The following is a 27,592-nucleotide window of genomic DNA, read 5'->3' as shown; positions in this document are numbered from 1 at the left end:
TCGTACGGACGTCCTCGACGAAAAAGTTACGGGGGCAGCTCGTTTTATCGAAGCGATCACGATGTTCCCTTTTTCGAAGACTAAGCACGTGCGTTGAACTTTAATAACTTTCTTGTGGGCGCGTTGGACGGTTGCAGCATCGGGATAGCGAAACCACGCAAATACATTTTCCTCCGCCCGCCCTTCCTATCTATCGCCGATCTTGTAATCACTTATAAAACGATCCGCCCTTTTCCTTTCCTGAGTTTGCCCTCGTGCATCAGCCGACGAACACGAAGATCGATAAATGGATCTTTCTTCGTCGTGTTTATCCAAGATCGAATCGAGTAGTAGTGAATCCCGAGTTAAAGAAAAAGAAAAAACGCGTATTTTTCCCTTCGAAACGATGTAAATCCTCCAACGTAGAGGTAGAATATAGCTACGGTTTTGAATAGAGCGTAAAAATCTTGCTAGAATCGGAAGAATAACAAGAAAGTTTTATGCAAAGTCGAAGCAAGCAACGTTTCTTGCTTCAACGGGTCGTCTACAACGATGAGGAAGAAGTAGAAAGCTTAAAATGCAGCTTCTTAATGCACCCAGCCTCCTTTCTACGCTTTTTTCCTCCCCTTCTTCATTATCTTGCCAAACCAACCAACCGACCGACCGACCGACCTACCACCACTCATCCAACCCTTCGATCCAACCGATCATTACACGAGAAATATTCCCTGAAAACTTCACCTCTTACTCTTACCTCTCGCTCCAAAACACTCGCCTAATCTCGACGAAATTAAAACACACCGCAACGTATTCTCCTTCCATCCGAGAATCCGTTCTTCTTCCCTCGTTGTCCGTGTAATCCTTCCAGATCTACCGTGTACGTAACGTACCCCACGTGTGCACATGTGTTTCTAGCTCCATTCATCAGCCGACCCTTTTCAACGGCCCTTTTCATCATCTCGCATAGGGAAGAAGTCGAAGCGAGCACACAAACGCCAACCAACTTCTCCGGACTCTTTTCGTCGTTACCTTTCCCTACCTATTTAATTCCATCTTCTCTCTCCTCTCTCCCCTCATCCTCGTTTCGCTCGTTTCTTCACTTTAGGTCGGTTACTCCCTTGCGCGACCCCAACGGAAGAAGAAGAAAGAGGAGGAGGAGGAGGAGGAGGAGGCCAGGAGGTGTTCAGGACTCGCGCCGCTGCTCCACTTTCCAGTCCACGAGATTTTCAGCCTCGGAACGAAGAATGCATCGCTATTGGATCGCCGCGGATCCAGCGGATCGTCGCGCGCGCGAGTCGTTTCGGCCGAGTGAATTAACGCCGCTTCTATTTTTTTGCGATGAGTAACGGTGAAACGCAAATATTTGCCAAGAGTATACGCCAACAAAAACGTCCCTCGTGGCCCGGCCGAGTAATTGGCATGCCGAATAAAGCGTGTCCGAGCCCGTTTCGCGCTCACCGATCAATCAACCACCGAATGAAATTGGAATTGGAGTTCTCCTCTTATAGTCTTTCGTGTAATAATATCGATTTTGTGTCCGTTTTCCTAAATAAAAACTCATAAATACACGTCGAACGATCAAATACGTAATACTCGACCGTGCTGGTTGCCGGCGTGCAGGCGTTTCCAATGGAGAGAGGCACCAAGTCTGAGTCGTTGTAACTTCGGTTATAATCTCTAATTGAAGTGTTAAGTTTTATTGGACGCGTTGCAACAAGTTGAGTCTGGTAATGGCTGGATTCGTTGTTATTGGCGGTAGTTTAATAAGCAAAAATAGTCTCGTCGACTACAATGGTTGCGTGACGCGAACGACGTTATCCTGCATAATAGTTCGCTTGGTCTCGGGCCAATTGCATTGGCCTACTCGCAGCTCTGCTTCCCGAGTTCGAGTACAATTTAATTTGCAAGCGAAGAGCGCCTCAGCGTTCAAGTGGCACCGGAGTTCTCGGTTTCACCTGGACGACTCCCCCTCCCTCGGTTCCGACTCTATTCCGGATTTAATGCTCGAGACGAAATCAATACGTAGAGATATATCTCGCCTACCGCGAGTGCCGCTGTAGAGTCGCATCCACACCCGATGCTCCTCTTCCTCTTTTCCTTTCATTTTTCTCCTTTTCTTTTTTTATTTTCCCTCGCTCTCGTCTCGTCTGATCCGATGAGGGACCACCGAGTCAGCAGGCCGGAAAGTATGTCAATAAAGAGAAAAAGAAGGAAAACGAAAAAAGGAACACGCCGCACGAAATCCAATTTTTAAGCCACTCAGACACGCAAAGATACCGCGTCGAATCAATCAAACGTGTTTCGAATCGATTTCGGAACACGATATATAAAATCGAGTTTTCTAAATATCTATTTTCCTTATCGACTCGATTATGTCGCTGAAAATCTTTCCCATAAAAAGAGAAAAACTAATAACCATGGCGTCGATTCGAAAGAAGGATCTTTTTTTTTTAAGAGATTCAACCAAGTGAAAACTCACCGTGAAAAGTGGCGGATACGATTCACCGGAGGAGATATTATTCTCGCGCTTTTCGCAACGAACGTTGGCATAGATCGGGAGGCGCAGACGAGCCGCATTAGTCCCGATTCCGATCGTTCTCCTCGAGTCGTGGACGATTTTCAATTGTCCCGACGTGGGACAAGGCGCGAGAAACGCGAGAAAAGAATGGAGGGAAGTGTGCACGCGGCGCACACACGCGCGTTGCTACTGTTCACAGGGATTGGAGCACGAGTACGAGCGGGTATTATAGCTCCGGTAGTGCGTTGCCTTTCATTCGTCATTGTCCGAGGACCCTTTGTGGTGAACGCGCGAGAACGACTCGTACACATGGTTATTCGGCGCGGGGGACGGGTTACGAGTAACGTGCACGCACGCGCGCGTACGATTACGACACGCTTACACGGTTACAGCATTTTCCAGAATGCGTATCCAGAATGGCAAAACGGCGTGAAAACTTATCGCGCGTGTGTGGCCCTGGCGACGAGCGCCTAGCTCGAGGGCCGATGGAGTAACGCGAGGATGGAAAATCGCCTGGTGAAAGTCGAGTTTGAATTAGGGATAGAAAAGAAGAAACGAACCGAGAAACTGACGGGGCTTCTTTTTTTTTTCCTTTCCTTTTCTTTTTCGATTTTTCGTGGTGCGGTTAAGCGGGCGATTCTGCAGATTGCACGCGAATTGTTCGCGCCAGTAATCGCGCGGAACAAGTTTCAATCTACGGTTGAATATATGTGGAAGGGGTGAAACTATGAATCTGGATAGCTCCAGGTTCTTTCGTTTGTTCGATTTTCGGCGATGAGTCATTAGGGGTTTACCCCAGTCGGAGGGTAAACGGGGAAAAGGATATTCCTTTTTCTTCCTCGTAAAAAAAAATAATCTGTGTGTTGATCAATCGACGCAACAGATTGGAAAGATCGATACGTAGGAAGTAAGAGGAGATATAAAATAAGGAGGATGATTAAATGGAAAAGTATACGCATACGGGTCGTTGGAACGCCTTCGGAATGGCAGCCAGTCACGCCTTGCCGCAAAGACTCGGCGTAGGGTGACGCACACACTGGCCGGGGTGAATAAACCTAAAGGGAAGGACGCGATGTGAATCGCGCAACGACGATGATGTATGCAAGTGGAAAATTTTATTACGAATAATTAGAATCGAGAGATGAATGGAAACTGGACAGTAAATAATGGAAATTTGATCGAACGCGACGATGGGTAATTCTCGATAGATCTTGATAGAATTGAAACGGTAGAAGAAATTTTCGTTAGGATTGTACTTTGTCTCCAATTCGTGAAAATTTTTTCCTCCGTCTGTACGGTTTGCCCTGGGGCCATGGGAAATTTGGCAGAAACTATCCGCACACGTGCTCTACTGAATATTTTAAAACGCAACGGGAAACGGATATTTCTTCGCCGAGTAAAATCGGTTCGTGGGTAAAATATAGAAACGCTGGAAAATGCCTGGATACGATACGTATTTTTATAAATCGTGTGTATTTTCATCGCGGACCTCTTTTGTCCTAGACTGTACCGTCGTTCGATAATTAAAAGGAAGATAAAAAGCAAGGCTGATAGAATGCGACGAAGGTTTATTTTGGCGAGACGCCTGGATTACGGGAACCCGTCGTGCTTTAATGCAAGGAGGCTTGCAGCCTGACAATAAAGGGGTGAATAAGCTGTGGGCAAACATATAGCGGAAGGCAGCCGTTATTGAACACGCAGACTTTCAAACGCTAAACTTCGATTAGAGCGTCAGACAATCGTTGGACGAGCCCTTTAGTTTACCATTTTAATTCTATTTTGCAAGTCTTGTGCGTATACTTGTTACTCGACTCCTCGATTTCAACAAACTCATCGAGATACTTCATTCAATTTTCGTGTATTGATTTAAATTATCGACAAGAAATTGTACGAAAGGGAAGAAACATAGAAACGTGTTGGACAAAAATTTCTTGCCTCCGCTGTACATCCAATGACCATCTGGTATATCGACGCGCAGCTTGCATCCTTCTGCCACAGTTCTTGAATTCAGTCCATCGTGTTTTTGTATTTTGATGAAAATTCGCAAATTGGTCCTGTATCTTTAACAAAGATTTTCTTTTCTTTCAAATTATTTTAAATAACTTGAACTGGCGAGAATGAAATGTTTGGCACGAAGAGATAAAATTGCTTTATTTTAACGAAATTTAAAAGTCCATTTCAATTGACTTTTAAGTATATTTATCTTCTTTTGACGTTCGACCAAGCAGAAGTTGGTGACAAATCTTTCTCCCTAAACCATTTCGTGCGTGCTATTGGATAGGCAAGATATGGGGAATGCGAAAGGGGACGTTTGAATAGGATTTCCAACGAGGAAACATTCTGACGCATGCATGTTCCTCTAATCGAATTAAAAAACACGATTGAATATCACGAAAGACACGCGATTATTCGACGTTGCGAAATTCGTCGAATTTCTTGTTATTTCAATGAAAACCTGTGTAAAACAGGTCATCAGTCATAGATCGATTTACAAACTAAAAAAATAGTTCATAATTTCCTTTAGAAATAACAATGAAATAATCGAAATATAAACTCATACGAAGATTTTTATATAGATTTTATATTTATTACGTGTATAAGATACATAGTGTATTACCATATAAATTATATATATATATACCATACAATACACTATGTATTAAACCCGAAATACTCAACGTATTACTCTTAAAAATTTACAAAATTGGAAATAAAGGTACATCGAGTATAATACTAAATGTAACAAAAGAAGAAAAAAAAGAAGAAAAGAAGAAAAAATGGTGAGAACTGTACATTGAAAAGATGCGCGTGAAGATGCATTTTGATTCTCATACTTCAGCTTAGATGCACTCAATGACGATGACATTGATTATGAATTCATGAGTCGCTCGAGGACGGCTGACATCCACTTCTTCCTCTTCGTTAGTTTAGACACGAAGAATGAAGTTGTCTTTTAAAGCACACTATTCTCTCGTCATTCTATCAACTTGAACAGAATGCACGAGAAAAGCATGCCGAAAAACTGTGAAGAAACATTAATAATAATAACATTAGAAATTATAAAAAAAAAAAAAAATAACCATATATCTGTATATCTAATTTTCACCAAGAAAGGTGTAAAATGAAAAGGACGGGTGTTCTCGAACAATGTAATTAGATCGATGTTACGTTAACATCATAATTATCGCAATATTCGAAAGTAAGAAGAAAGGAAAAGCGTTTCTCTTCGCGAATTGGCAGAACTCAATGGAAACGCATTTGTTAATGGATTTTCACTTGCGTCAAAATTACATTAAAATGCAAATGAAAACGGCGAAACTCTTACCATTAAGCACGCGACTGCAATACCAGCGCCACCCATGATCGTCGCATGCTTCTGCAAGTAAATCTGCGTTCCATTGATGCAACCGACGAGATAGGCATTCGAGGGGTTCACTGTGTCTGGTCCAGCGTTACAGTTGAATCGCTGCAACATAAGATCGATCGGGTCACCACTGAGAAACAATTCGGTTTGAGAAAGTTGATCGAAATCGATGTGAAAGCGTGAGAGGCAAAGCTGCAGGCTCGAGGTCCGATTAACAGATTACCACGGAATGGTTGTTGCATTTCTGAACGTAATCGATAGGTCGTGGCCGATGTTTCGAAATTCTGTACAGAATCGTTTGAATCGGGCTTTCCTAACGATCCATTTCGAATTGCAAATATAAGGAATTGAGATTCGAAGTCGATGATTTTTATCGATGGTCGATACAATGGTAGGTATCTACCGAATCGACTGTTGGTATTCTCCATTGTTTTTTGAATACGATTTAAATAAAAATGAATGTAAAAAATTGTTTTTCTCTGGTTTCCTCTCTCTCTCTCTCTCTCTCTTTTTTTAGTGAAGAATACATGATTTACGCGACAAAGAGCGTGAACACTGTTGTTTGTAAATCATTTATGAATTATGCAAATAGACGCAAATTGAAAACAATTATATTCGAGCGCCAGACAGATTCATTTTTTTCTTCCTCGATTCTTGAAATATCATTGAATCTCATCAAGGTAATAACGCTAGACTCGTATAACGATGGCTCGTGCGCGATGAGTATCCCACGTAAATTACTAATTACTGCAATTACATATGCACGGATTCGCCGACGACTCCGAGAACGAGCTCGTTAAGAAAATTAATCTTTACCTGTCCAGATTGAATCTCGCGACAGCAACTCTGCGGTATACTGAGTCCCCAATCTCTCCAACCATTTACACCACAGCAATGGAGCTAAAAAATTATGGGAGCAAAGGAAAAGATATATTAGTCTAAAATCAAACGAATATCTTTCATGATACTCGATTTTCTTATCTCGCGCTTACCTTCGACTGTGTCATGTCCCAGGCCTCTCTAACTGCTTTACGACTATCGTAAAGTCTCATCGAACTCGACATTTCTCTCTCAAGCGTGTTCATTAGTTTTTCACGGAACACGTACGCGAGCACTCCGCCAATTAATATGGTTACGAACAGAAGGAACACGATGATGAAGTACTGAAATCAATTTTTATGCGTTACATAATTCAATGAATAAAGTTTTGTTTGTTAAAAGCGTAGGAGCATAACATAATCAAATTTACCGTGAGAAGCATGCATTTAACTTCTCGAGATGCACCTAAGCAACCGAAGAACGATGTTAGAGCAACGATGATCCCAGCGACCAATAGAACGTAAATAGCACCTGTTAACAAATCGTTTCCTACTAGTTCGCCTATCCATGGTACTTTGTCCAACAGAGCCCACGTTGCTAATCCAATTATCGCCACTCCACCGATCTAAAAAGTTATTTGCATATTATCATCATTTCTAATTAGAAAGATTTTTTTAACGATAATTTTTTAATTATTTCAAATACTTACGAAAATTACTAAGTTCACGAAGAACAAGGAATATTTCATACAACGACCGCAGCCATCCATTTCTGTGCCGTATCCCATTTTTTCTTATTCTTCGATTCTACAATCAATCAAAAAAAAGAAAAAAATAAATAAATATCAATTTAAAAACTCAGACTGTGAATGTAAATTTTTAAAATAAACCTGAAGAGACGTAGAAATCGTAAATTATCGACGTGTAAATTACTTTTATCGACTAATTTACTTAGTTTAATTTCGAATGGGATCCGTTTAGGATGCAATTGCAAAACTATACATTTGACATCAATGATTAAACGTTTTAAAAATATGCAAAGTATTCATCAAGATGGTGATTGGAAAGCCTCGGAATGTTATTTTGCAAGTGCAACAGTGATTCTATATCTGTATAAGGAACGATCGCGTAATCTTAGTCATTATAATTCTCGAAGACGTCTAATCAGACGTTGCCTAGTCGATTTAGTAATTATTTCCGCACTGATGTCACGGCAGTATCTTAGAAATATTTTTCATAAAACTCGTCCTCAATTTTTCCCTTCCGTCGACCCACATTTTTGTTATTGACCGTAATTATACCACTATGCATACTTGAAAATATATGTGTAAAGGTAAAATTGAGTATTCCAAATCGATATAATCTAACATTTCGAAGATATATTTGTTACATTCGCAAACGGAATGTTATGATTTTTTCCAGCGAATCTGAATATAACCAACTTCTGAAATATTTTTGTTTCGACACATTATAACGAAATATTTGCTTATATCGTATATAATTTCAAATTTCAAAACGAGAGAAAAAAAACTTTACTCCATCATATTTTAGTATTCATTTACATAAAATTATCGAATGAATCATTCAGAAAAAATATAATCTAGATACAGCTAATTTCTAAATAAACCGCGCGAATTCCTTCCCCCACAGTTAAATGCGTCATGTTTTTCAAGATCATACGCTGATACGATGACTAATATTCCCTTCTATTGTTAAGGAAATCACACAGTACTATATCACACCCGCCATTATTCTCATAACTAACTCATGAATTTATTTTACGTGACGTAAAAGATCGCACGATCAATTTTCAAGTATGTCGTGAGTATTGAGCTCTCCTCAACCTTTCGAAAAAGCCTCGACGATAGAATATCGGTCGAGTTCTCTTCGCACCTGCTAACTGCTATGAATGATGACCTTCGTTCAGATGAGGGTATATCGGTAACTCCTCTTGAGGCCAAGAGAAATAGGTCATTTCAAATCGGTGATTAATATTGTATTATTCTTTATCGTGTATATCGATACGGAAATTATACGAAGCTAATTTAGGTTGTGCTTTATGTATACTACTCGAAAATGCATTAAAGAGAGAAAGATAGAGGGAGGGGGGAGGGGAGAGAAATTTAATATACTCGTGATAAGCACTTAAGAGAAGATAGAATCGTTAAGATAGGATTAATCTTTCAAATTCTCATATATCCTATGATATTTTTTTTTTTCTGTTTATGATTTTTATCGTAGAATTTCAAAGGCACGCAATCTTGAATCTTGAGGAAGTGAATTCTTAGTTGATCACAAGAATTATTCAATTATCACACGCAATCTCGCGCAATTTCCTTCAATTTCAGATTTGACCTAAATGAAGAAAATTCGAATAATATCAAAGGCGGTATAAGAGGAAAAAGAAGAACGTTATTTACATGTAAATCCACATCATTTAGATTTTCACTAATTACATATATTCTTTATAACGATTGTTATCGTATTCCAAGGAAACAATGATGTTGGCGCTTTTAAAGCATTTTATCCATTTTATCCATTATGAAATTATATTATTTTTCTTACTTTTTTTTTTCTTATTTTTAATTTATTATTTCCATCGCCTATTACAGTCAAATATCGCGCATTTTATAACGATGATGTAATAGCTAATACTGGTTGAGAATGCTGGTACCTATACCTATAATCATCATAGAAGTTATTCGTTCCAATATTATACAAAAGAAGATTATTCAGATGATCAACAAATAATATTTTCTTCAGAATACGATTCAAGAGATTGTTCTAATAGAATCGCACGAAAGCCTTGATAATTATCAATTGGCATTTCAATCATTATTCATTGAAGATAATAAAAGTGAATCTTGGAATACGGAAGTTACGTTATATTATATTTTCGTGCTATTAACTGGTAACTAGATAAACACACGCTCTTGTTTACTTGCTCTTGATTAAACTTACATCTTAATTAATACATGTTTATCATCACGAAAAAAAAAGTCACGTGATATTGCGTGTTTACTATACATATATAATTAGGCTCGCATCGATATTTTTTATAGTTACCAGTCATCATGGGCGAACCTACTTTGTTTTACTTCGTAACTTGATCTGTAACTTAAAATTTTAACTTCGTATTTCTTTTATCTTTTATAGCTTAGATCCAATAATCCACAAACAATCACGACAATAATTTACTTGAACTTGACGCAACAGGACGTAACTCGATGAACGACAATTAAGAATCACCTTAAACGCGTAAGTATTATGTAACGACACCATGTAGTGCTACGATATCGTGAGCTGGAAGGACAACACCGGTTTTGCAACAAGCTATAGAGCTACTACTTCTCGAGAGTAGTAGGCTCGGTCACGCATCGACATACTGCCTCAAAGACACGTTATCCGAAAGAGAAAGTGCCGTCTCCCTTCGCATTAAGTAATCCACGAGCAATATAAAACATAAAAATAATACCTAAAGCAACTAAAGAGTATATGACGTCATCATGCTTCCTTCCTCATCCTGGACGAGTAACCGGGACGAGTAACTAACTTAATTAGGACGACGTGTAGTTTCCTTTCCGCGTCGTAATTGCGACCGTTTGAACGACTTCAATGCGTATTGATCACATTTCGTCCGAGTCTCGTCGCCCTCGTCATCAAAAAATAGAATGTTTTTTTTGACGATATAACAATGTATAAATCGATGCTAATTATTTAAATATTGATAATAGAAGAAATTTTTTTGCTAATAATTGATGTAGGATAATTAATAATAATTTAATAATAATTAATGAAATAATAATTAATAATTTTATATAATAATTAATATAATAATTAAAACATCCTCTTTACGTTGTAATTAGTTTTTCCTTTTTTACATTTTAATCGAGGAATCGTGCGAAATTTTAATCTATTAAAATTATTATGTTAAATGGTCAGCAATGCATTTCATATTTCTAGAGTCGTTATTTATCATGAATCGTTTTTCTTCGGAAACAGTGGTGAGGAAACGTTTGTTGATTTATGTGGAAAACATGAAGCGACAATGAAGAATCTTAAGAATGTAAAATGTTGGTAAAACGTTGAAGTATTTTAACGAATAAAACCGAAGACTAAATCAACGATTAAAAATGTGTTTTTTATATTGAATTCATTCATTTTATATTGCATCACAATATCACGAACTAATTTGTAGCTTTCGGTTAGTTATTTACTAAGAAATGAGTCAGCATTCAAAGATTTGGCACATTGCCAATAAAGATTAAATCAGATATTTGTACACATATTATACAGAATCGAATAGTTGTACACGCGATATCGAAATACATCACAATACTTCACGCATACTATCTGAAAAGAAAAAAAAAATTGATAGGATCGAAAAAAAAATTGAAGGAAGGGTTCTTTCGATCAGTTGGTCGAAAGTTATGTTGTAACCGAGGTCAACAGGTTTTACACAGTCTACAGAGTATTTCTACGATAACCAGAACTCGCATTCACGATGCTCTCGCGTCTACAATTACGCGCTCTTTCCTTGGCTTACCTTGCAACGACGCATAAAGCAAACGATCGCAACAATGCCATGCTTCGTAACAATATGGATACTGGAAAATTCCTGACTGTCATAATTGGTGATTTGCGATGAATTTATTTAATATGTAATGCTAATGTATTTTACTATGATTACTATGATTATTCTCATATAAATTTGTAAATATACGTACTGCGCATGCGCCATTGCGAGAAAACATCATTATGATCGATCGATAATTCGAAATCAAAATTGCTCGCGCGATATGGCGAAACGCAATCACAATCGTAATTCAAACTATCACTACTTCCAACATCACTGTAATTTTTTAGAATTCGTGTTTGTGAATATGAATTAATCTGACTATTACCATTAACTGGCTAGATAAGATGAAATTGAATTTTTTTTTTTGATAGATATTGATTTCTAGATAGAAATTTATCATTTGTATGAAACTATATTTATTATTATATTTATTTTTCATCATGAAATAAAAGCTATGATTCGTAAAATAAATTTATGGCGAACAATTAAATGGATATTGTGATTGAAATTAAAAAAAATATCACAAATAACAATTGATTGTTCACAACTAAAAATAAGATTGACAATCAAATACAATTTTATCTCGATAGAATTTAAAATCATATATAATTGATCATAATTGACAATTAACAAAGATAATCAAAGAATGTTACTCACTTGATTTTACCGTATGTTAATCTTTTTCCTTCCGTTGTCACCGATATTTGCAGCAAACGAAAGATAAACAATTTCTTTCACCAATGAAACGTGACACCGTTTTACGTAGCACGATCAAATATTATTTTGACAACAGTGAAATGAAAAAATCATTAATTTCACAATTTTCTTAAATAATATACTAACAATAAATACACGATAACTTGGATAATTATCGTTTTTAGTTCAGGCACGAAGTTATGGCTCGAGTATCGGCGTGGACACGCGCGATTTCAGGCCGGGTCTGAGTGAAACTGAAATGGTAAAACCGACAAGACTTCTCTCTTGCTCCCTTCTGTTTCTCCCTCTCTTTCTCTCTCCTTCACCGTGTTGCTCAGTCTCTCTGATTATTTCCCTCTCTCTTTCATATTATTTCTTTCTTCGTTTCTCTTGTCTTCTTTCTCTCTTCTTATTCCATTCCTCTTCTGTGTTACTTAAATCTCTCTTTTCCACCACGAACTATCGTTTATAGTGTCCTTGTTGTCATACCTGTACATACTCAACGTAAATCTTTGTCTCTACATATGCTGTGTGTATCGTGCGATTCGATGCTCGGAGAATCCATGCTTCAAAGAGAGGGGCAGAGCTACCGAAAGTAGGGTATGACTGCGTCTTTGACCGTTGCGTATCAGATATATGTATATGCAATGAGATAGATCTTATATTTTTATATCATATCGTATGCCAGATGGAATATGATGTCGGAATGTTATATATACATATATATATATATATATATATATATATATATATATATATATTTATAAAATCCTGTATTAATCACAAGAAAAAAAATTCAATAAATCTTTGTGTCACCAGTTATTGGTATGTATGATTATTACCATATAATTCTATGTAATCTAGGTCCAATTTATTTGGACTTATTCGATAGTCGTGTATCATTCCTAAGTTAATATAACAAACAAATAAACATGAATGCACAATACGCGATCGAATAACACAATATTCGATCGAATTCTTAGAATTACTAGATTTAATTAATGAATTCTTCTCCTTTAATAAAAAAAAGGTCATTATGTATATGAAATTTCTGAATAATATTATGAATCGTCTATTATAATTTATTAGAATTCTAAATGAATATCTCTTTTCGTGACAATGAAAAATATATATATATATATATATATATATATACATACTTTTTTTCTTAGAAATTTCATGAAATATACTAATTGGTGTAAAATATGATATAGTGGCAGATAGTGGCTTATATGGAATTTTACTAATAATTAAGTAATAATTAATTTGATATATTACAAAAATTACTAATAGTAAATTCATTTCACAGGAAATTATATTTATATTTAGTTTGACATTTTAACATTCTAACATTCTATTTTTTACTTGATAACATGATTTAATAATGTAAAAATAATATTTTTCGTGTTTGTGCAATATAATTAAAATATAAAATATTTTTAAAAGAACATTTTTATATATAATCGTAATATTTTTTATGGATTTAAAAATCTAAAAAAATGGAATGATTTAGAATGATTTAACTTTAAATAAACCTATAAAGAATAATTTATTTTTTAAGTCAATATTTTTTATAAAAAAATTGAATGAATAATTTATGATAATTATGGTTGTATAGATCCTATTCTTGTAAAATTATTGGTACATTGGCAATATGGGTGGGACGTATTCTTCATCTATAACATTTTGTCATCTCCAAAGTTAGTTTTTGCCTGATCTAATTTCATCGTTTGTTCAAACGATGGCTCCACCCGAGTAATAATCATCAACTCAAATTGAACCGATCTAGTAATCGAGATCTTTCTTATTTTTCGCTACCATAAGGTTTGTAAGTGATAATAAACTTAATTAATAAAATTCACTAGTCATAATTTGTAATAACATAATATATTTTACAAAATTATATATAATATAACATAAAAAATATAAAATAAAATTTTATATTTTTAATAAATATTTATATTTTTTTCTATTGATTATTATTTAATATTATAATATATTATTATTATTTAATATTAATAGAAAATAAATCACAATCCAATATCTTAAATTATTTATTAGATTATTTAAAGTTTATATCGTTGAATATACAGCTGAATCTGTTTTCTTTTATATTTATATTTATACATAATTACATTATATAATTCTACATAATTTATATATTTATAATTTTTAAATAATGATATATTAACGAATATAATATATTTATCTTAATATTTGACTTCTTTTAATTTATTTTAAGATTTTTATATATACAAATATATTTTCATTCTATTCTATTTAAATATAATTATTTTATGATATAAAAATTAATTATTTTATTCCATAATATGCTACTACATTGCGATTTAAAATCTATATATTTTATTGTTTGATATTTTTTATAGATAAATAAATAAAATTAATATATTATTCTTATTTATCAATCTATAAATAAAATATAAGTAAACGAATATTCAATAATACTTTGATACATATTAAGGATTTAAGAATGTAATAAAATATTTTTTATTACAAAATTTTTTAAAATATAATATTTGTAATTATTATATTCAAATAATGAACGATATATCGATATCTAATCTATTACATATACAGTAGCGATATATCGATTTTAAAATTACAGTGCACCAAATCGTCAAGATGGTGGCAAAGAATTCAAGGTTTAATAGGCGCGGTTCCTTTTGTTCGTTATTTGGACAAGCAAAGTGACATTGTAGCGCATAATAAACAATTTTAAATATCTATAAAAACAGCTGATATCGATTTTGAAATTGTTGATACTTTTATGATCTGTTTTCTATTGGTTTACACGTCAGCTGACACATGTTTATGTACAACTTGAATGTACGCATGTAACGTGCATAAAATTTTATCTAAAAAGGTTGCCAAATCAAAACGGTCATTCTGAAAAATCTCATTCGAGAACAAAATGACGTTGCATATTATGGAAAAATTAAAAGATAAGGGGTGGTGCGTATACAAACTGATGTATTTCGTCACATTTATAAATGTCTTTTAAAAACAAATATTATTTTAAATTTGAACATATAAATATTTATAAATCTTTGAATTAGGTATATTACAGATCATGGTTACAATAGTGCAAGTGATTCTGGAAGTGTTATTGACATACAAAAAATTATTAAACGATTATTAGATGTAAGATTAGTATTTTATAATTTTTTCTTAAAAAAAATGATATTTTTATATTTTAATTTTTTTTTATTTATATAGCTTGATTTAAGAGAGATTGGTAGTGGTCAAGGAGATATAATTCAGGGTAACGTTATATTACAAATACAAAAAATACGTAATGTAGCTGCTCCTAAAAATAATGAAGAATCTCGTGCAGCTCCACGTTTATTAAAGTTCTTTTTAACAGATGGTAAAAATAATTTTCAAGCTATAGAAATTGAACATATTTCATTTTTAAGGTATTTCAAAATTTGATTAATTACATATAAACAATAATTATCTCTATATTCCAGTTTTCACAAAGAATTCATATTATGAATTTATGTGTTTATAGTTTAAATACACCTCCTGGTACAAAAATATTAATTGGTTGCGGAAATCTACCAATTTCTCATGGAATCATTTTATTAAAACCTTCAAATATAGCACAAGTACTTGGAGGAAAAGTAACAAATCTTGTAGAAAAATGGGAACTGAACAAAGTATGTATATCATTTCATTCTAGTATGTATAAAACTAAGAAATATATTCTTTGTAATAGAAATTAGCATTACACATAAGAATGAGATCTGCAGAAGAAGGTGGTCCACCACCATGGATACCATTTGGGAAAAAAATTATAAAAGTTTCTGAACAAGACAAAAATTTTAAAGCTTTAGCAGAAAAAGAAAAATCTAGTAAAGAGAATGCTGAATTTGAAGCTCAACGTAAAGATGCTATAGCAGAAGCTTCTAAACAAGGCAGCAAAAAAGTTTTTGGAGGAGGAAATAAACAAGTACATTTTATTAATTATCTATTACATTATTTAAATTTAAAAGAATTTTATTCTAATATAATTATTTTACAGCTTTTAGATCATAGTGTACAAAAAATTGTAGATCAAGGCTTTTCTATAGATCAAGCAGAATATGCCTTAAAAGTTAATCGAAATAATGTTGATAAAGCTTTAAAAAGTTTACAGAAGGCAGATAATAAGCATAAGTATATCTATTTTCTTTTATTTCAATATATTCAATTAATTAATGTGATTTTTTTGATTATATCGATTTTATTTCTATTATTTCAGTACATTTAAAGAATCACGAGAATCGCGTGAACCTCGAAGTAAACGATTCGATAAAAAAACCGAAGAAGGTAAACCAAGTAGCGGAAAAATCTCTCTTTTTGATTTTCTTGAAGATAAATTACCTTTACAATCTGAATCTACGGAATCGAGCAATTTATCCCAAAATAATTACACTCAAAATACAGAAAATAATTATGAAAAGATTGAGCTTAAAAATAACGAATCACAAAGTGGAAAAAGTGGAAGGTAAATTTTATTATTACTAAAATTTTTTATTATTAATTTTTATTATAATTTTCTATTATATAGTATATTATAATTATAATTATAATATATTAAAATAAAAATTTTGTTTGTAGATCTCAAAAAGGAAATCGTGGATATCAAATTCCTCCAAGACTAGAAGAAAACAAGAATAGTAAAAAATCAAATTTTAATAATCCTACAACTCAATACTCACAATATAATGGCGGAAATCATTCTCAACAAAATAGACCACCAAGATTTCAAAGAAATCAAGATAATCATAGTTATACACAACAAGATTCTTTGCATAAAACTTATCAAAAATCTCAATTAAATGATTCTCGAAATTCTAATATACAAATACGTACAGAAGGAGCAAACATTATGAATAATAGTAATTATTATAAAACTCCACAAGATCAACAAGGAAAACATTTCAGTGGCAGGAATTATAATCACTATGAGACTGATATCAGGAATAGACAAATTTATGATGCTTCTTACGGTAGGCATAATCGACCACAAGAAGATGGAACACATAGAGCTTATCCTGCAAACACAACTGATAAAAATTACAAAAACCAACTGAACAGATTTCAACCAAATGAGAATCCTGGTGGCAAAGGGACTTTAGGACCTAACAGCCAAAGGAGTCAGTATAATAGTAATCAAAATACACATGTTTCTTTTACTGGCACTTGGGTTTGGCGTGTAGGTGATAAATGTTTGGCTAAATATTGGGAAGATAATAGAGTAAGATAATACAATTGTTTATAATAAAACTTTGTACTATAATATTTACGTTTAATCTTGATTAATATTTCTAAAATATAGTATTATAATGCGAAAGTAACTGGAGTATCAGACAGGACATGTGTTGTTCAATTTAAAGGATTTGAAAATTATGAAGAAGTGCTTCAAGTGGATTGCTTACCTATAACAGATGATGTATGTAAAATATATATATGTTCTTAGTATTTTAAAAATAGTATTTAAAAATTGTATTTTATCATAGAACCAAGTTGTTCAAGATTATGTCATGGATCAAAAACAAACAGATCAACGATTCAATAATAGACAGATGCGATATGAACAAACTCAAAATCATATAAGTGGTAAATTTATAATTTTTTTATAATAATTATTTATATAAACTATATGAAAATGTAAGTTATTTATAATAATTTCCATAGTAGGTATGGAATTTCGAAGAGGCGGAAGTGGTGTTGTTCCTGGAAATAAAGCTGTTTATAATAAAAAACGTAATCAACAAAGAAGCACACAACCTATTTATCAACCTCCGGCTCAACGATCTCAGAATTCTATGCCTATGAATACTCAAAATAATTCCATACTTTAATGTATTGTCAGTCATTTTTTTTTTTTTTTTTTTAGTAAAAGTACTGAATGATGCTGAATTTAATAACTGTAGTTGTGTTGTTTTTAAAGACTGACCTTATGAGAAAAAAATAGTCCATACTTTTCTTGTATGGTAATTTATATCATAGGTCAATCAATTAAAACGTGATGTAAACGAATTTTGTGCCACAAATAATTCATAAATGAAAGATGTAATAAATGTACAATTATAGTATGAATTATTTCCTTACACAGTGAAAGTGAATAATTAATAATAAAAAATGTAAAAGTAAGATATTTATTATAAGAAACATCAAAGTATTTATATTGTAGAGAATAATCATGTGCTCTAATGTCAAAAGATTGTGCAGCATTTCAATATTTCGTCCAATTTCGCTAAAACATTAATATAATCTAAATGCATAATGTAAAAATTGTGCTGTATATTATTTGTAATTAATTTGTAATTACAGTTATTTAGAATGAATTACAGTTGTGAAAAACGAAAACACGTTTAAATTCACAAAAAATGTGAGTGCTTATTATTTATCTACATTTAAGTATACAATAAACGTAATTAGTATATAATAGAATAAATATGATGTACGTATATTTTTTATATTTAATTTTAAAAGAAAATGATAAAAATATGTTCAATTAATTTCTCTTGATTTGTGATCACATATAAAGCAGAGATTAAATTTTGAAAAAAGAATAGATATAGAATAAAAATTATGGAATTAACATTATTTATAGAATACTATAAATGAAAGAGTACTAATAAACAAAGAGCAAAATAGAAGAAGAATACAGATAAAATAAAAATTAATTATTATTATCTCTTGAATGCCTGAGATATTTCTTCAAAGATAAAATAGAATAAGAATTGAAAATTGAGCATTTTCTTTTGAGATATTTTTAATATTCGGAAAATGGTGCTAGTTTATTCTTATTTTTTTTATTTTTATTTTTTTTTCTGTTATTTTCTATTTTTTCTATATTATTTTTCATTTGCGGCATTTTGAAAATGATATTTTTCAATATTTCATCTTATTTCTATCCTTCTAATATTAGATTTCTTTGTTTTTAACACGTAACAGATGAAGTACGAATAATCAATTTTTATTGTTTCTTTTTCAAAATATCTTAATTTTTAATATAAAAAATATACATTACATATATCATATTCTCGGTTTTCTAATAAAATATATTTCTAATATATTATTATAAAATATATATGCAAATTTTGATATGAAGCATTATTAAGTAATAGTGCTAAAATTTAAACAAAATTTAAAATATGAATACGAAATTAGATTAGATAAAAATAGTAAAGAATAAAGAATAATAATTAAAATAAATATTATAATATAAGAAGTTTAAATATTTATAGTAAATCCAAAAAATTTATGCTTTTTTTAATAAAAATAATTTTTATTATATTTTTTTATATATATTATATCATTAATAATTTAATTTAAAAAAAAATAAATTACTAAATCTTTATCTATTCTAATAGTAATCTTATATATGTCGTTACAAATAAAATTGATTATCTTGGAAACATTTCAAATTGACAATTGAGATACGTTTTTAGAACGCCATCTATTGAATCTGAAAAAATATAATAAATTTGTATGTGGCAAACACGCCATGTCATTTCTATTTACAAATTTTGTAAATATATTTAATGTCAAAAAGATTAAATGTATTAAAAAAGTGCAATTTAATAACTGTGGTGATTGAGACATCTATACAGTTTTATCACTCGGACGCTGGTAATGCCACATCTATCAGGAGGTTTCGGTGAACAGATAGAGGTTAGCTTTTCAAATTTGTCACCCGAAGTATTTTGTTATATAATATTTAATAAATAATTTTTAATTTTAGGATTATGAAGTATTAAATTTACTTGGAAAAGGAGGTTTTGCAAGTGTTTATCGAGCAAAATGTCTTCGCAACGGTATAGAAGTTGCAATAAAAATGGTAATTTGGATGATTTTTAGGTTATATATACGTATATATATATATATATATATAAATGTATATTTATTCTATAAATAATTATAAATAATTTTAGATCGACAAAAAATTAATGCAAGCTGCTGGGATGGTGGATAGAGTACATCAAGAAGTAGCAATTCATTCAAAATTGAAAAATCCAGCTGTACTTGAATTATATACTTTTTTTGAAGATGCTAACTATGTTTATTTGGTATTAGAATTATGTCACAATGGAGAACTTCAACGTTTTCTTAAGCTACAAGGATCTCGTGCATTACCTGAAGAACAAGGTATTAACAAATAAATTTTTCGTTTTTATTATTATTCAATACTTTTTATTTTAGCTGGTCATATAATTAGACAAGTAGTGCAAGGATTATTATATTTACATTCACATCGCATACTTCACAGAGATATGTCTCTGTCTAATTTGCTTTTAACCAGAGATATGCAAGTAGTAAGTAAAATTGTAAATTCTTAATTTTATAATTGAATTGAATAAAAGCAATTATTTTTTTATTGCTAGAAAATAGCAGATTTTGGACTAGCTACTCAATTAACAAGACCTGATGAAAAACATTTAACTATGTGTGGTACTCCTAATTATATATCACCTGAGGTCTGTTAAATGATTTAGAAATATATAAACATTTAGAAAGATATATTCATATTACTTTTATTTTATTGAATTCATTTTTTATGTCATTATAGATAGCAACAAGATCATCTCATGGTTTGGAAGCAGATGTATGGAGTTTAGGATGCATGCTATATACTCTATTAGTTGGCAAACCTCCTTTTGATACAGATGCTGTTAAAAGTACTTTAACACGTGTAGTTATGGCTGATTATGTTATGCCAGCTCATTTATCAGATAATGCTAAAGATCTAATAGATAAACTTTTAAAAAAAAATCCAAAAGATAGAATTCGTTTACGTGATATTCCGAAACACCCATTTATAATTAATTTAAAAAAAAATAAATTACATAGTGTAAGTAACAACTAAAATGATTAAGAAAACTATTCATTTGTTTATTATAAATATTTATATTAATAGGAAAAGAATATGAATAAAGGATTGTTAGGAGATGGTATTGTTGATTCAGGAGTTGGAAGAACATTATCTTCATATGAGAGACCAAGAATACGTTCTAGATCGGAAGAAAGAACATCAACGATACCTAATGGTGTTATGTCTAATGGTTTTGGACCTATGATTAGTACAAAAAGCGAACCTTTATCTGAACCTATTATAAGAATGTATTCACGTAAAACAAATAGTATCGATTATCGCGCTAAACAAAATTCCGTATTAGCCGGAATACCATTACCACCACAAAGTAAAATCTTTTCTCAATATGAACAATATAGCAATTGTGATACAAATCAGGAGGTTGAAAAACATAAGAATGATAAGTATAGAAAAAAAGAAAAGACTGAAAATTGTTTTGAAAATACCGAAAATGGTGGAAAATTACAAATTTCACCTCTGTCTACAGAAAGATTACAACCTACTAGACATAAGACGAAATATACAATTCTTACCATTTTAGATAATGGAGAAGTTTGCATTGAATTTATTAAACGTAGAAATGGCATAGTATGTATAAAAAATATAAATTTTAATTATCTTTTATATATAATCATCTTTTTTCTAGGAAAAAATAAGTGAAGTATGTCGAATATCTAGTGATGGTTTAAGAGTTATTCTCTATAAACCAACATCTTCAACAGATGTTGGTAATCAACCACTCCCATTACCAGCTCGTGGAGCAGACAGTATTTATTCATATGAAAATTTACCTTCCCGTCATCATAAAAAATACATATACGCTTCTCGTTTTATAAAACTTGTAAGAGCAAAAACTCCAAAAATAACTTTATATACTCAACGATCAAAATGTTTATTTATGGAAAATGGACCACATCCAAATTGTGAAGTTCACTTTTATAATGGAATGAAGGTATTATAAATAAAATGAATTATAAACATTAAAGAAATTAAAATTTGTATTATTACAGGTTGAACGTATTGATGGTATTGTAAAAATAACAGAAAGAAGTGATGGTCCGATTTATATTGAGGGTGAATTTCCACCATATTTAGACGATTATTATGAACATTATTCAGAATGTTATAAACGTTGTTTGTTGATAGAATCTACTTTTACATCTTTGGAAGCAGCTACAGATCATTCGTGTTTTCCTATCATTATTGGACGCAGGCCTAGTTCGGCCTTAAATGATTCTCCTTGTTTACAAGGGAAAGAAAATATTTCGCATGCAACAAATAATACACCCGTAGTAAATAATTAATATAAAATTTTCATATAATGTGTGTTACATATATATATTGATATTTTTATTAATCTAATTTATTAATATTTCAGATGCCATCCTTTGATGCGAGTTCCGTTATTTCAACAGTAGCATCACGGTCACGAAAAATGAATTCCGTACGAAATACTAGTAATAATAGTATTTGTAAAATAGCCATTCCAGATATATGTACTGCAACACAATTATCTTCTGGAGATATCCATATTAATTATAAAGATGGTTCTTCTTTAATTGTAAATAAAAATGTTTTATATTATATTATTAAAAATTAAAATATTATTATTAAGAATATTATTATTAATAAAAATTATTATTTTTAGGTCAGCAATGGCGGTGATATAATTTATGAAAGTAGTAATGGTACTGCTAGAAGATATAATCTGCATTATCAGCAAAATGTGGAAGTACCACATATTATTAAAGAAAAATTACGTCATCTGCCAACAGTTATTGAATATCTTGTTCAACCGAAACATAAGAATATCCGGTAGTTTTAATTTTTTAACTATATATTTAGACATAAAATATTTTGTATAAAATATATAGGGTGGTTCGAATGTATTCCAGTTTTTCTTTAAAATCAGTGCAAATACCAATTTTAATCTTTTTCTTTTTTCTTTTTTTTTTTTTTTTTAAATACATGAAAATACATAAATTGATATTTACATTAGTTTTGAAGGAAATGAATTGAAATATTTTTTGGATCACTTAAAGTAGTATAATTATAATAATAGTAAAATAATTTTTATACAATTATCTATTACATATTTTTTAATTATGAATTATATAACGGATTTTTTTAATATAATAAAATAGATATATTTTATTTTTTTTTTTTTTTTTTTACATTTTTATACTTTAATTTTAATTTATAAAATTCTATAATATAAACAATTTAATATCTTTATACTATTATGTATGCGCGCGTGCATATGTAGATGTGTGAAATTTAAATTCAAATGTGATTTTCCATCAAATTTAAAATAAAACTATTTAACTTAGTAATGCTAGTTATTTAATTGATTATAGCATTATTTTATTCAGCAAATTAAAATTTTATTAACTAAAAAAAATATTATGTTATAATTTATTATATCCTATAATATTTTAAGAAAACAACGATTCCATTTGCTTTTGCTTTTTGTCGCCATATTAGTTTCTTTTAAAGAATTACCATAAAACAAGCAATGTTCCAAGAAAAAGAATATTTAATATAAAAATTAATGATTGTATGAAATATTTTAAAGTATATTGACTCATTCTTAAATTTAAATTATTTAAATACATAAAATAAAAGATATTTTGATCAATTTTAATGAACGATTTAATACCAGTCTGTTAGTTCATAGTCTTCATAAGCCAGTGGTATATAATGTGCGGATGTGTAATTATGAGAAGTATGTGGGATGTTATTCACTAATACAATAGAATGACATTCAATTACGACATTAATTGAGAGAATTCTAGACTTGTAGTTTCAAAATCAACAACGGACAGTACCTATTAAAATAAACCTAACCTTGAACAACATTAAAAAATGGGTAAGCAAAAAATTTACAAAATATTTTTATCACATATGTTATAAAATGAAAAAAGTAGATTTCTTTTTCAAATAGTAATATTTCTTAGTAATGATTCAATACACCGGATAATCACATAAGATACGCATCGTAATCTTATCTATCATATATAAGATTACTCATTCATCGTTTCAATCGTAGTTTTACGGCAGACTTAAAATGAACGTTGAATATTAAATTCATAATTAAACATGAGAAATCAGCAAGACATAGGTGATATATTACCGTTACGTAGACGATTTGAAAGTAATATTAGTATTGATAGATTTTCCGAAAAAAGTCTTCACGGACTTTATTTTGATAATCAATCATGTAGTAAGTTTTTTAATATAAATTTATACGTAACAATAAAGATTAAAACAATAATCCTTTACATTATAAATTAATATAAGAGTATTTATTTACATATATTATTAATAAATATCACTAATACATTTTTTTTTTACTATTTATAGGAAGTATATGTAATGATTGTATGGCTAGAGTGCCATATGCAACTCTTATTGCAACAATAATGTGTTGTTTAGGAGTAGGTATATTTTGTGGCACAATGTATAGAGGTGTCACATTAGGTTCTTTAATGATGGATCAGGTAAATCATCAATATAATTTTTTTTTATGTCAATTATTTTCTTAATATAATTATTAATCATATATTACAAGGTATTCCATTTACGACTTGGATGGTTAGAAGCTGTTCAATTGATTTTTGCAACAATTGGTGCTAGTATGGCAGCTTTAGGCTTTATGATATTATGCGTTGGTTGTCTTGCAACTGGAGCTACAAGACATAAAGTATATAGAGCTTGGAGATCTAGAGTTGGTGGACGTATTTCTTGTGCTGTTGTATGTAATTTCTGTTATTAGTTATATCATCATAGTATGAAAGAATATAATAAAAAGAATTATATGTTTTATATTTTCTAGTTCATGACAATTACTTATATATTACAATTAGGTTGGCTTTTAATATTTGCATTCTTGGTTATAATTGCTTGGATTTTTACTATATTCTGGGGTTTATGCAGCAATCCTCGTGTTCAATCTCTTGATCAATGTATTGATTTTACTCAATTTAGTAAGTTATTGTTTATTTAATGATTTATATAATTAGTTTTCAAGATATCTCTTAATTAATTGAAAATTTTTAAAAAATTATATTTCATATAATTATATTTAATTATACTTAAATTTTTTTTATAGGTTTTATATTCCCAAATAATACAAGAATAGAGGATATGAAAATATGTGGACCACAAGAAGTAAAACTATTTTGTAAAGATTTTGTTGAAAAAGCAGTAGTTATGTTTATTTTGGCAACAATAGCTGCTATGTTGGTTGTATTAAGTCTCATACACTATTTGATGTGTTTATCTGCTAATTATGCACACATTAGGGATCATGAAAAGTTTCAAGAATTGCAAGAACTTCAGTACCTGCAAGACCCAGGAGATCCAGATTCTCCTCAACCTGGTATGGGAACTTTGAGTTCGCATCGTGCTAAGGATAGATTCTAGGATACGGCCCGCGAGATCTTCGCGATGAATCCTTTATAAAACATTGAAAATATCTATAAATTGATAAATATTTAATGTTATTCTTCTCTACGTACCTATATTCAGTATTCTACTAATTAATTAATATAATAGTAGTTTACTGATTGAAGATCTTGCGGGAACACTTTATGCCGTCCATTTTCTGCGACTGTCTTTAGCATTTATTTTTCTTAAAGTTATGAATTTATTAAATAGTTAAAACAAAATATTTCATTTTTTGTAACATTAATTCTTTTGATTATTTGTTGAACCTCTGTGTATTAGTATATAATATATAAAAATATTTCATTCCTCATACATATTTGTTAAATATATTTTATTATATTTCAAATAAAATTGTATAATATTATAAACGTGCAAAATATAAACGCACAAAGAATATACTTTAAACTATTTGCTATATAAAGATATATATTGTATATCTTGATTCATATCAACAAATTTTTGTTTGCAGTAATATATTACTTTATATTATAAATTTTTTTAATATTATATTCATAAGACTGTTTATTAACGCAAATTATTATATTGTGTTTAATATTATTCTTATAAGCATATTTTTAAGTAAAATATTCAGCTTTTTTGTACCTTTTTAAAATAAGATAAGAAAATTATTAATATTGTATATTGTTGCTAAAAAATTCCAATTATGCTGAAGGAAAAAAATTAAGAATTATTTTTTATGTTCTTATTTGTAATTGAATTTGTAATAAATAATTATGGTTTCTTTCAGCATAAATAATTATCTTATATCACAAATCTATTTTTTCTATATAATTGTCCGAAAAAAATCAAATTTATTGTAAAATGTTAAAAAGACAATAGAAAAATAGTTCAAATTATACTTTATGCGTAAATTTTAAATGTGCCAAATTTAATGTGACTTAAACAATAAAAAAATTGTTACATGTAATATATATTATTTGCCAAGAGATAAATTTTAAATGAATATTCTCAAAATAAATTTAATTTACAATAATTTTGTATTTGCTCAAATTGTTCGAAAATTCTGTTCAAAAGTTCAAAGTTATATTGAGCGCGCAATAAATTAAAAATAAATCACATTATATGTAAAAAATACATATCAAATTAAAAAAATATGTTTTATTTTATACGAATTAAAATAATATTATTATAAAAGTTGACGCACGAATTACATATAATAAAAAATCAATTTATTATAATTTTTCAGATACATTTTTATTTCTAATTATTTATATATGTCTGTAAGATTGAATAAAAAACATTTTCTAATACAATATATATATTTAATTTTTAAAAATAGTTTAAAAGTTACTTTGAGAATGCTGTAATTGTTTTATTACATATTAATAGACAAATATAATTTTTTAGTATGTACAATTAATTACAATTTGTACAATAATATATATTAATTGGATTACTCATCATCAAATTGAAGATCCAATTCCAGATCAAGAGCACTCATTTCTTGAAAAGTATTGATGAATGTATATCGCGAAAATATCATGTATAACTTTCGAAACCAAACATATTGAGATTTGTGTGCAATCATACCTTCCTGTAAAAATAATTAAATTATGTTAATAACTATGAACAAAATAAATATATTTTTATTAATACATATTTTAGAATTTATATTTATTGTATACTTACTTTTATAATTTTTTTTTGATTATATGTTATTAAATACCAATATGAAGCAGTTAATAAACTAATTGGTAAATCTAAAAGTTGTACATATTTTCTAAATATATTTACAGATTCTAAAACATATAGTTTACAATCTGAAACAAATTTAAATTATTTAAAATTTTTATCAATATTAAATAGTTTAATAAACAATAACACTTACAATATGGTACTTTTTTTTCTATGCATAATGCAGCTATGGCAAAATATAGAGAAATATGATTTTTATGTCTGCTTATACCATGCTTATCAAATGTTACAACTGCATTGATTTTATAACTTTCTATATATTGTAAAATAAATTCTGCCACTATCTCTGTTGGCCATTGTACATTTTGATCATCAGGTAACTCTGTACTCCTACACATGTATTTATTGAACTAAGATAGAAGATTAAAAGGATAATATTTAACTATACATTCAAATAATTAATAATAAATTATTTTGTACATTAAATAAATTAAATAATTTCTTACATTATTATAGTTACATTATCTTCAGGAATTCCTAATATTTTTGTACATTCCCATAACTCTTCTTTTCTTCTCTTATCACCACCTAAAATAATATGTAAAGGTATTCTAATTCTTGAAATATTTTTGTAAGAGATCAATAA

General features: G+C 30.1%; 5 protein-coding genes across 13 annotated transcripts in view; 3 read left to right on the top strand and 2 right to left on the bottom strand.

Moving 5' to 3' along the window:
* Nucleotides 1-5,062: 5,062 nt before the first annotated feature.
* Nucleotides 5,063-12,347, bottom strand: LOC108002928 (CD151 antigen). 5 transcript variants are annotated; one of them, XM_017064931.2, is made up of 7 exons: nucleotides 11,916-12,347; nucleotides 7,390-7,486; nucleotides 7,111-7,305; nucleotides 6,854-7,024; nucleotides 6,678-6,761; nucleotides 5,823-5,963; nucleotides 5,063-5,519 (listed from the first exon to the last, which is right to left on the bottom strand). In XM_017064931.2, exons 2-7 carry the CDS (start codon nucleotides 7,465-7,467, stop codon nucleotides 5,472-5,474), a joined length of 717 nt encoding a protein of 238 aa, XP_016920420.1. In that variant the 5' UTR covers nucleotides 7,468-7,486; nucleotides 11,916-12,347; the 3' UTR covers nucleotides 5,063-5,471. The 5 variants fall into 5 exon arrangements, with proteins under 5 accessions (XP_016920420.1, XP_061927284.1, XP_061927286.1 ...); XM_062071300.1 differs by lacking the exon at nucleotides 11,916-12,347 and adding an exon at nucleotides 10,155-11,358; XM_062071302.1 differs by lacking the exon at nucleotides 11,916-12,347 and adding an exon at nucleotides 11,226-11,302.
* A 140-nt stretch (nucleotides 12,348-12,487) lies between these two features.
* Nucleotides 12,488-18,433, top strand: LOC108002922 (tudor domain-containing protein 3). Of its 2 annotated transcripts, none has more exons than XM_017064915.3 (13): nucleotides 12,488-12,554; nucleotides 13,573-13,778; nucleotides 14,581-14,927; nucleotides 15,032-15,116; nucleotides 15,192-15,391; nucleotides 15,487-15,634; nucleotides 15,694-15,927; nucleotides 16,000-16,133; nucleotides 16,219-16,464; nucleotides 16,578-17,217; nucleotides 17,299-17,412; nucleotides 17,480-17,579; nucleotides 17,661-18,433. In XM_017064915.3, exons 3-13 carry the CDS (start codon nucleotides 14,887-14,889, stop codon nucleotides 17,822-17,824), a joined length of 2,106 nt encoding a protein of 701 aa, XP_016920404.1. In that variant the 5' UTR covers nucleotides 12,488-12,554; nucleotides 13,573-13,778; nucleotides 14,581-14,886; the 3' UTR covers nucleotides 17,825-18,433. The 2 variants fall into 2 exon arrangements, with proteins under 2 accessions (XP_016920404.1, XP_016920403.1); XM_017064914.3 differs by having other exon boundaries at nucleotides 17,658-18,433.
* Nucleotides 18,434-19,418: 985 nt separating this feature from the next.
* Nucleotides 19,419-23,174, top strand: LOC108002938 (serine/threonine-protein kinase PLK4). Of its 2 annotated transcripts, XM_017064945.3 has the most exons (12): nucleotides 19,419-19,643; nucleotides 19,714-19,809; nucleotides 19,904-20,117; nucleotides 20,172-20,284; nucleotides 20,354-20,446; nucleotides 20,539-20,820; nucleotides 20,887-21,429; nucleotides 21,488-21,793; nucleotides 21,852-21,915; nucleotides 21,988-22,133; nucleotides 22,220-22,402; nucleotides 22,490-23,174. In XM_017064945.3, exons 1-12 carry the CDS (start codon nucleotides 19,605-19,607, stop codon nucleotides 22,658-22,660), a joined length of 2,250 nt encoding a protein of 749 aa, XP_016920434.2. In that variant the 5' UTR covers nucleotides 19,419-19,604; the 3' UTR covers nucleotides 22,661-23,174. The 2 variants fall into 2 exon arrangements, with proteins under 2 accessions (XP_016920434.2, XP_061927238.1); XM_062071254.1 differs by having other exon boundaries at nucleotides 21,852-22,133.
* A 138-nt stretch (nucleotides 23,175-23,312) lies between these two features.
* Nucleotides 23,313-26,910, top strand: LOC108002719 (neuronal membrane glycoprotein M6-a). Of its 2 annotated transcripts, none has more exons than XM_017064544.3 (5): nucleotides 23,313-23,710; nucleotides 24,205-24,341; nucleotides 24,413-24,595; nucleotides 24,677-24,827; nucleotides 24,953-26,910. In XM_017064544.3, exons 1-5 carry the CDS (start codon nucleotides 23,707-23,709, stop codon nucleotides 25,264-25,266), a joined length of 789 nt encoding a protein of 262 aa, XP_016920033.1. In that variant the 5' UTR covers nucleotides 23,313-23,706; the 3' UTR covers nucleotides 25,267-26,910. The 2 variants fall into 2 exon arrangements, with proteins under 2 accessions (XP_016920033.1, XP_061927243.1); XM_062071259.1 differs by lacking the exon at nucleotides 23,313-23,710 and adding an exon at nucleotides 23,825-24,064.
* Nucleotides 26,459-27,592, bottom strand: part of LOC108002720 (N-acetylglucosaminyl-phosphatidylinositol de-N-acetylase) — a 68,781-nt gene continuing 67,647 nt past the window's right edge. For both annotated transcript variants that reach the window (XM_062071260.1, XM_017064545.3), the window contains 4 exons: nucleotides 27,453-27,534; nucleotides 27,140-27,336; nucleotides 26,941-27,071; nucleotides 26,459-26,845 (listed from right to left, as the gene is read on the bottom strand). In XM_062071260.1, the coding sequence (XP_061927244.1) occupies nucleotides 26,705-26,845; nucleotides 26,941-27,071; nucleotides 27,140-27,336; nucleotides 27,453-27,534 (551 nt within the window). In that variant the 3' untranslated portion in view covers nucleotides 26,459-26,704. The remainder of the gene's footprint in view (nucleotides 26,846-26,940; nucleotides 27,072-27,139; nucleotides 27,337-27,452; nucleotides 27,535-27,592) is intronic.

This window comes from Apis cerana, linkage group LG2 (assembly GCF_029169275.1).
Source record: "Apis cerana isolate GH-2021 linkage group LG2, AcerK_1.0, whole genome shotgun sequence".
NCBI classification, from domain to species: Eukaryota; Metazoa; Arthropoda; class Insecta; order Hymenoptera; family Apidae; genus Apis; species Apis cerana.
The sequence above is the reverse complement of the archived record's forward strand: the minus strand, read 5'-3'. Positions and strand labels throughout refer to the sequence as shown.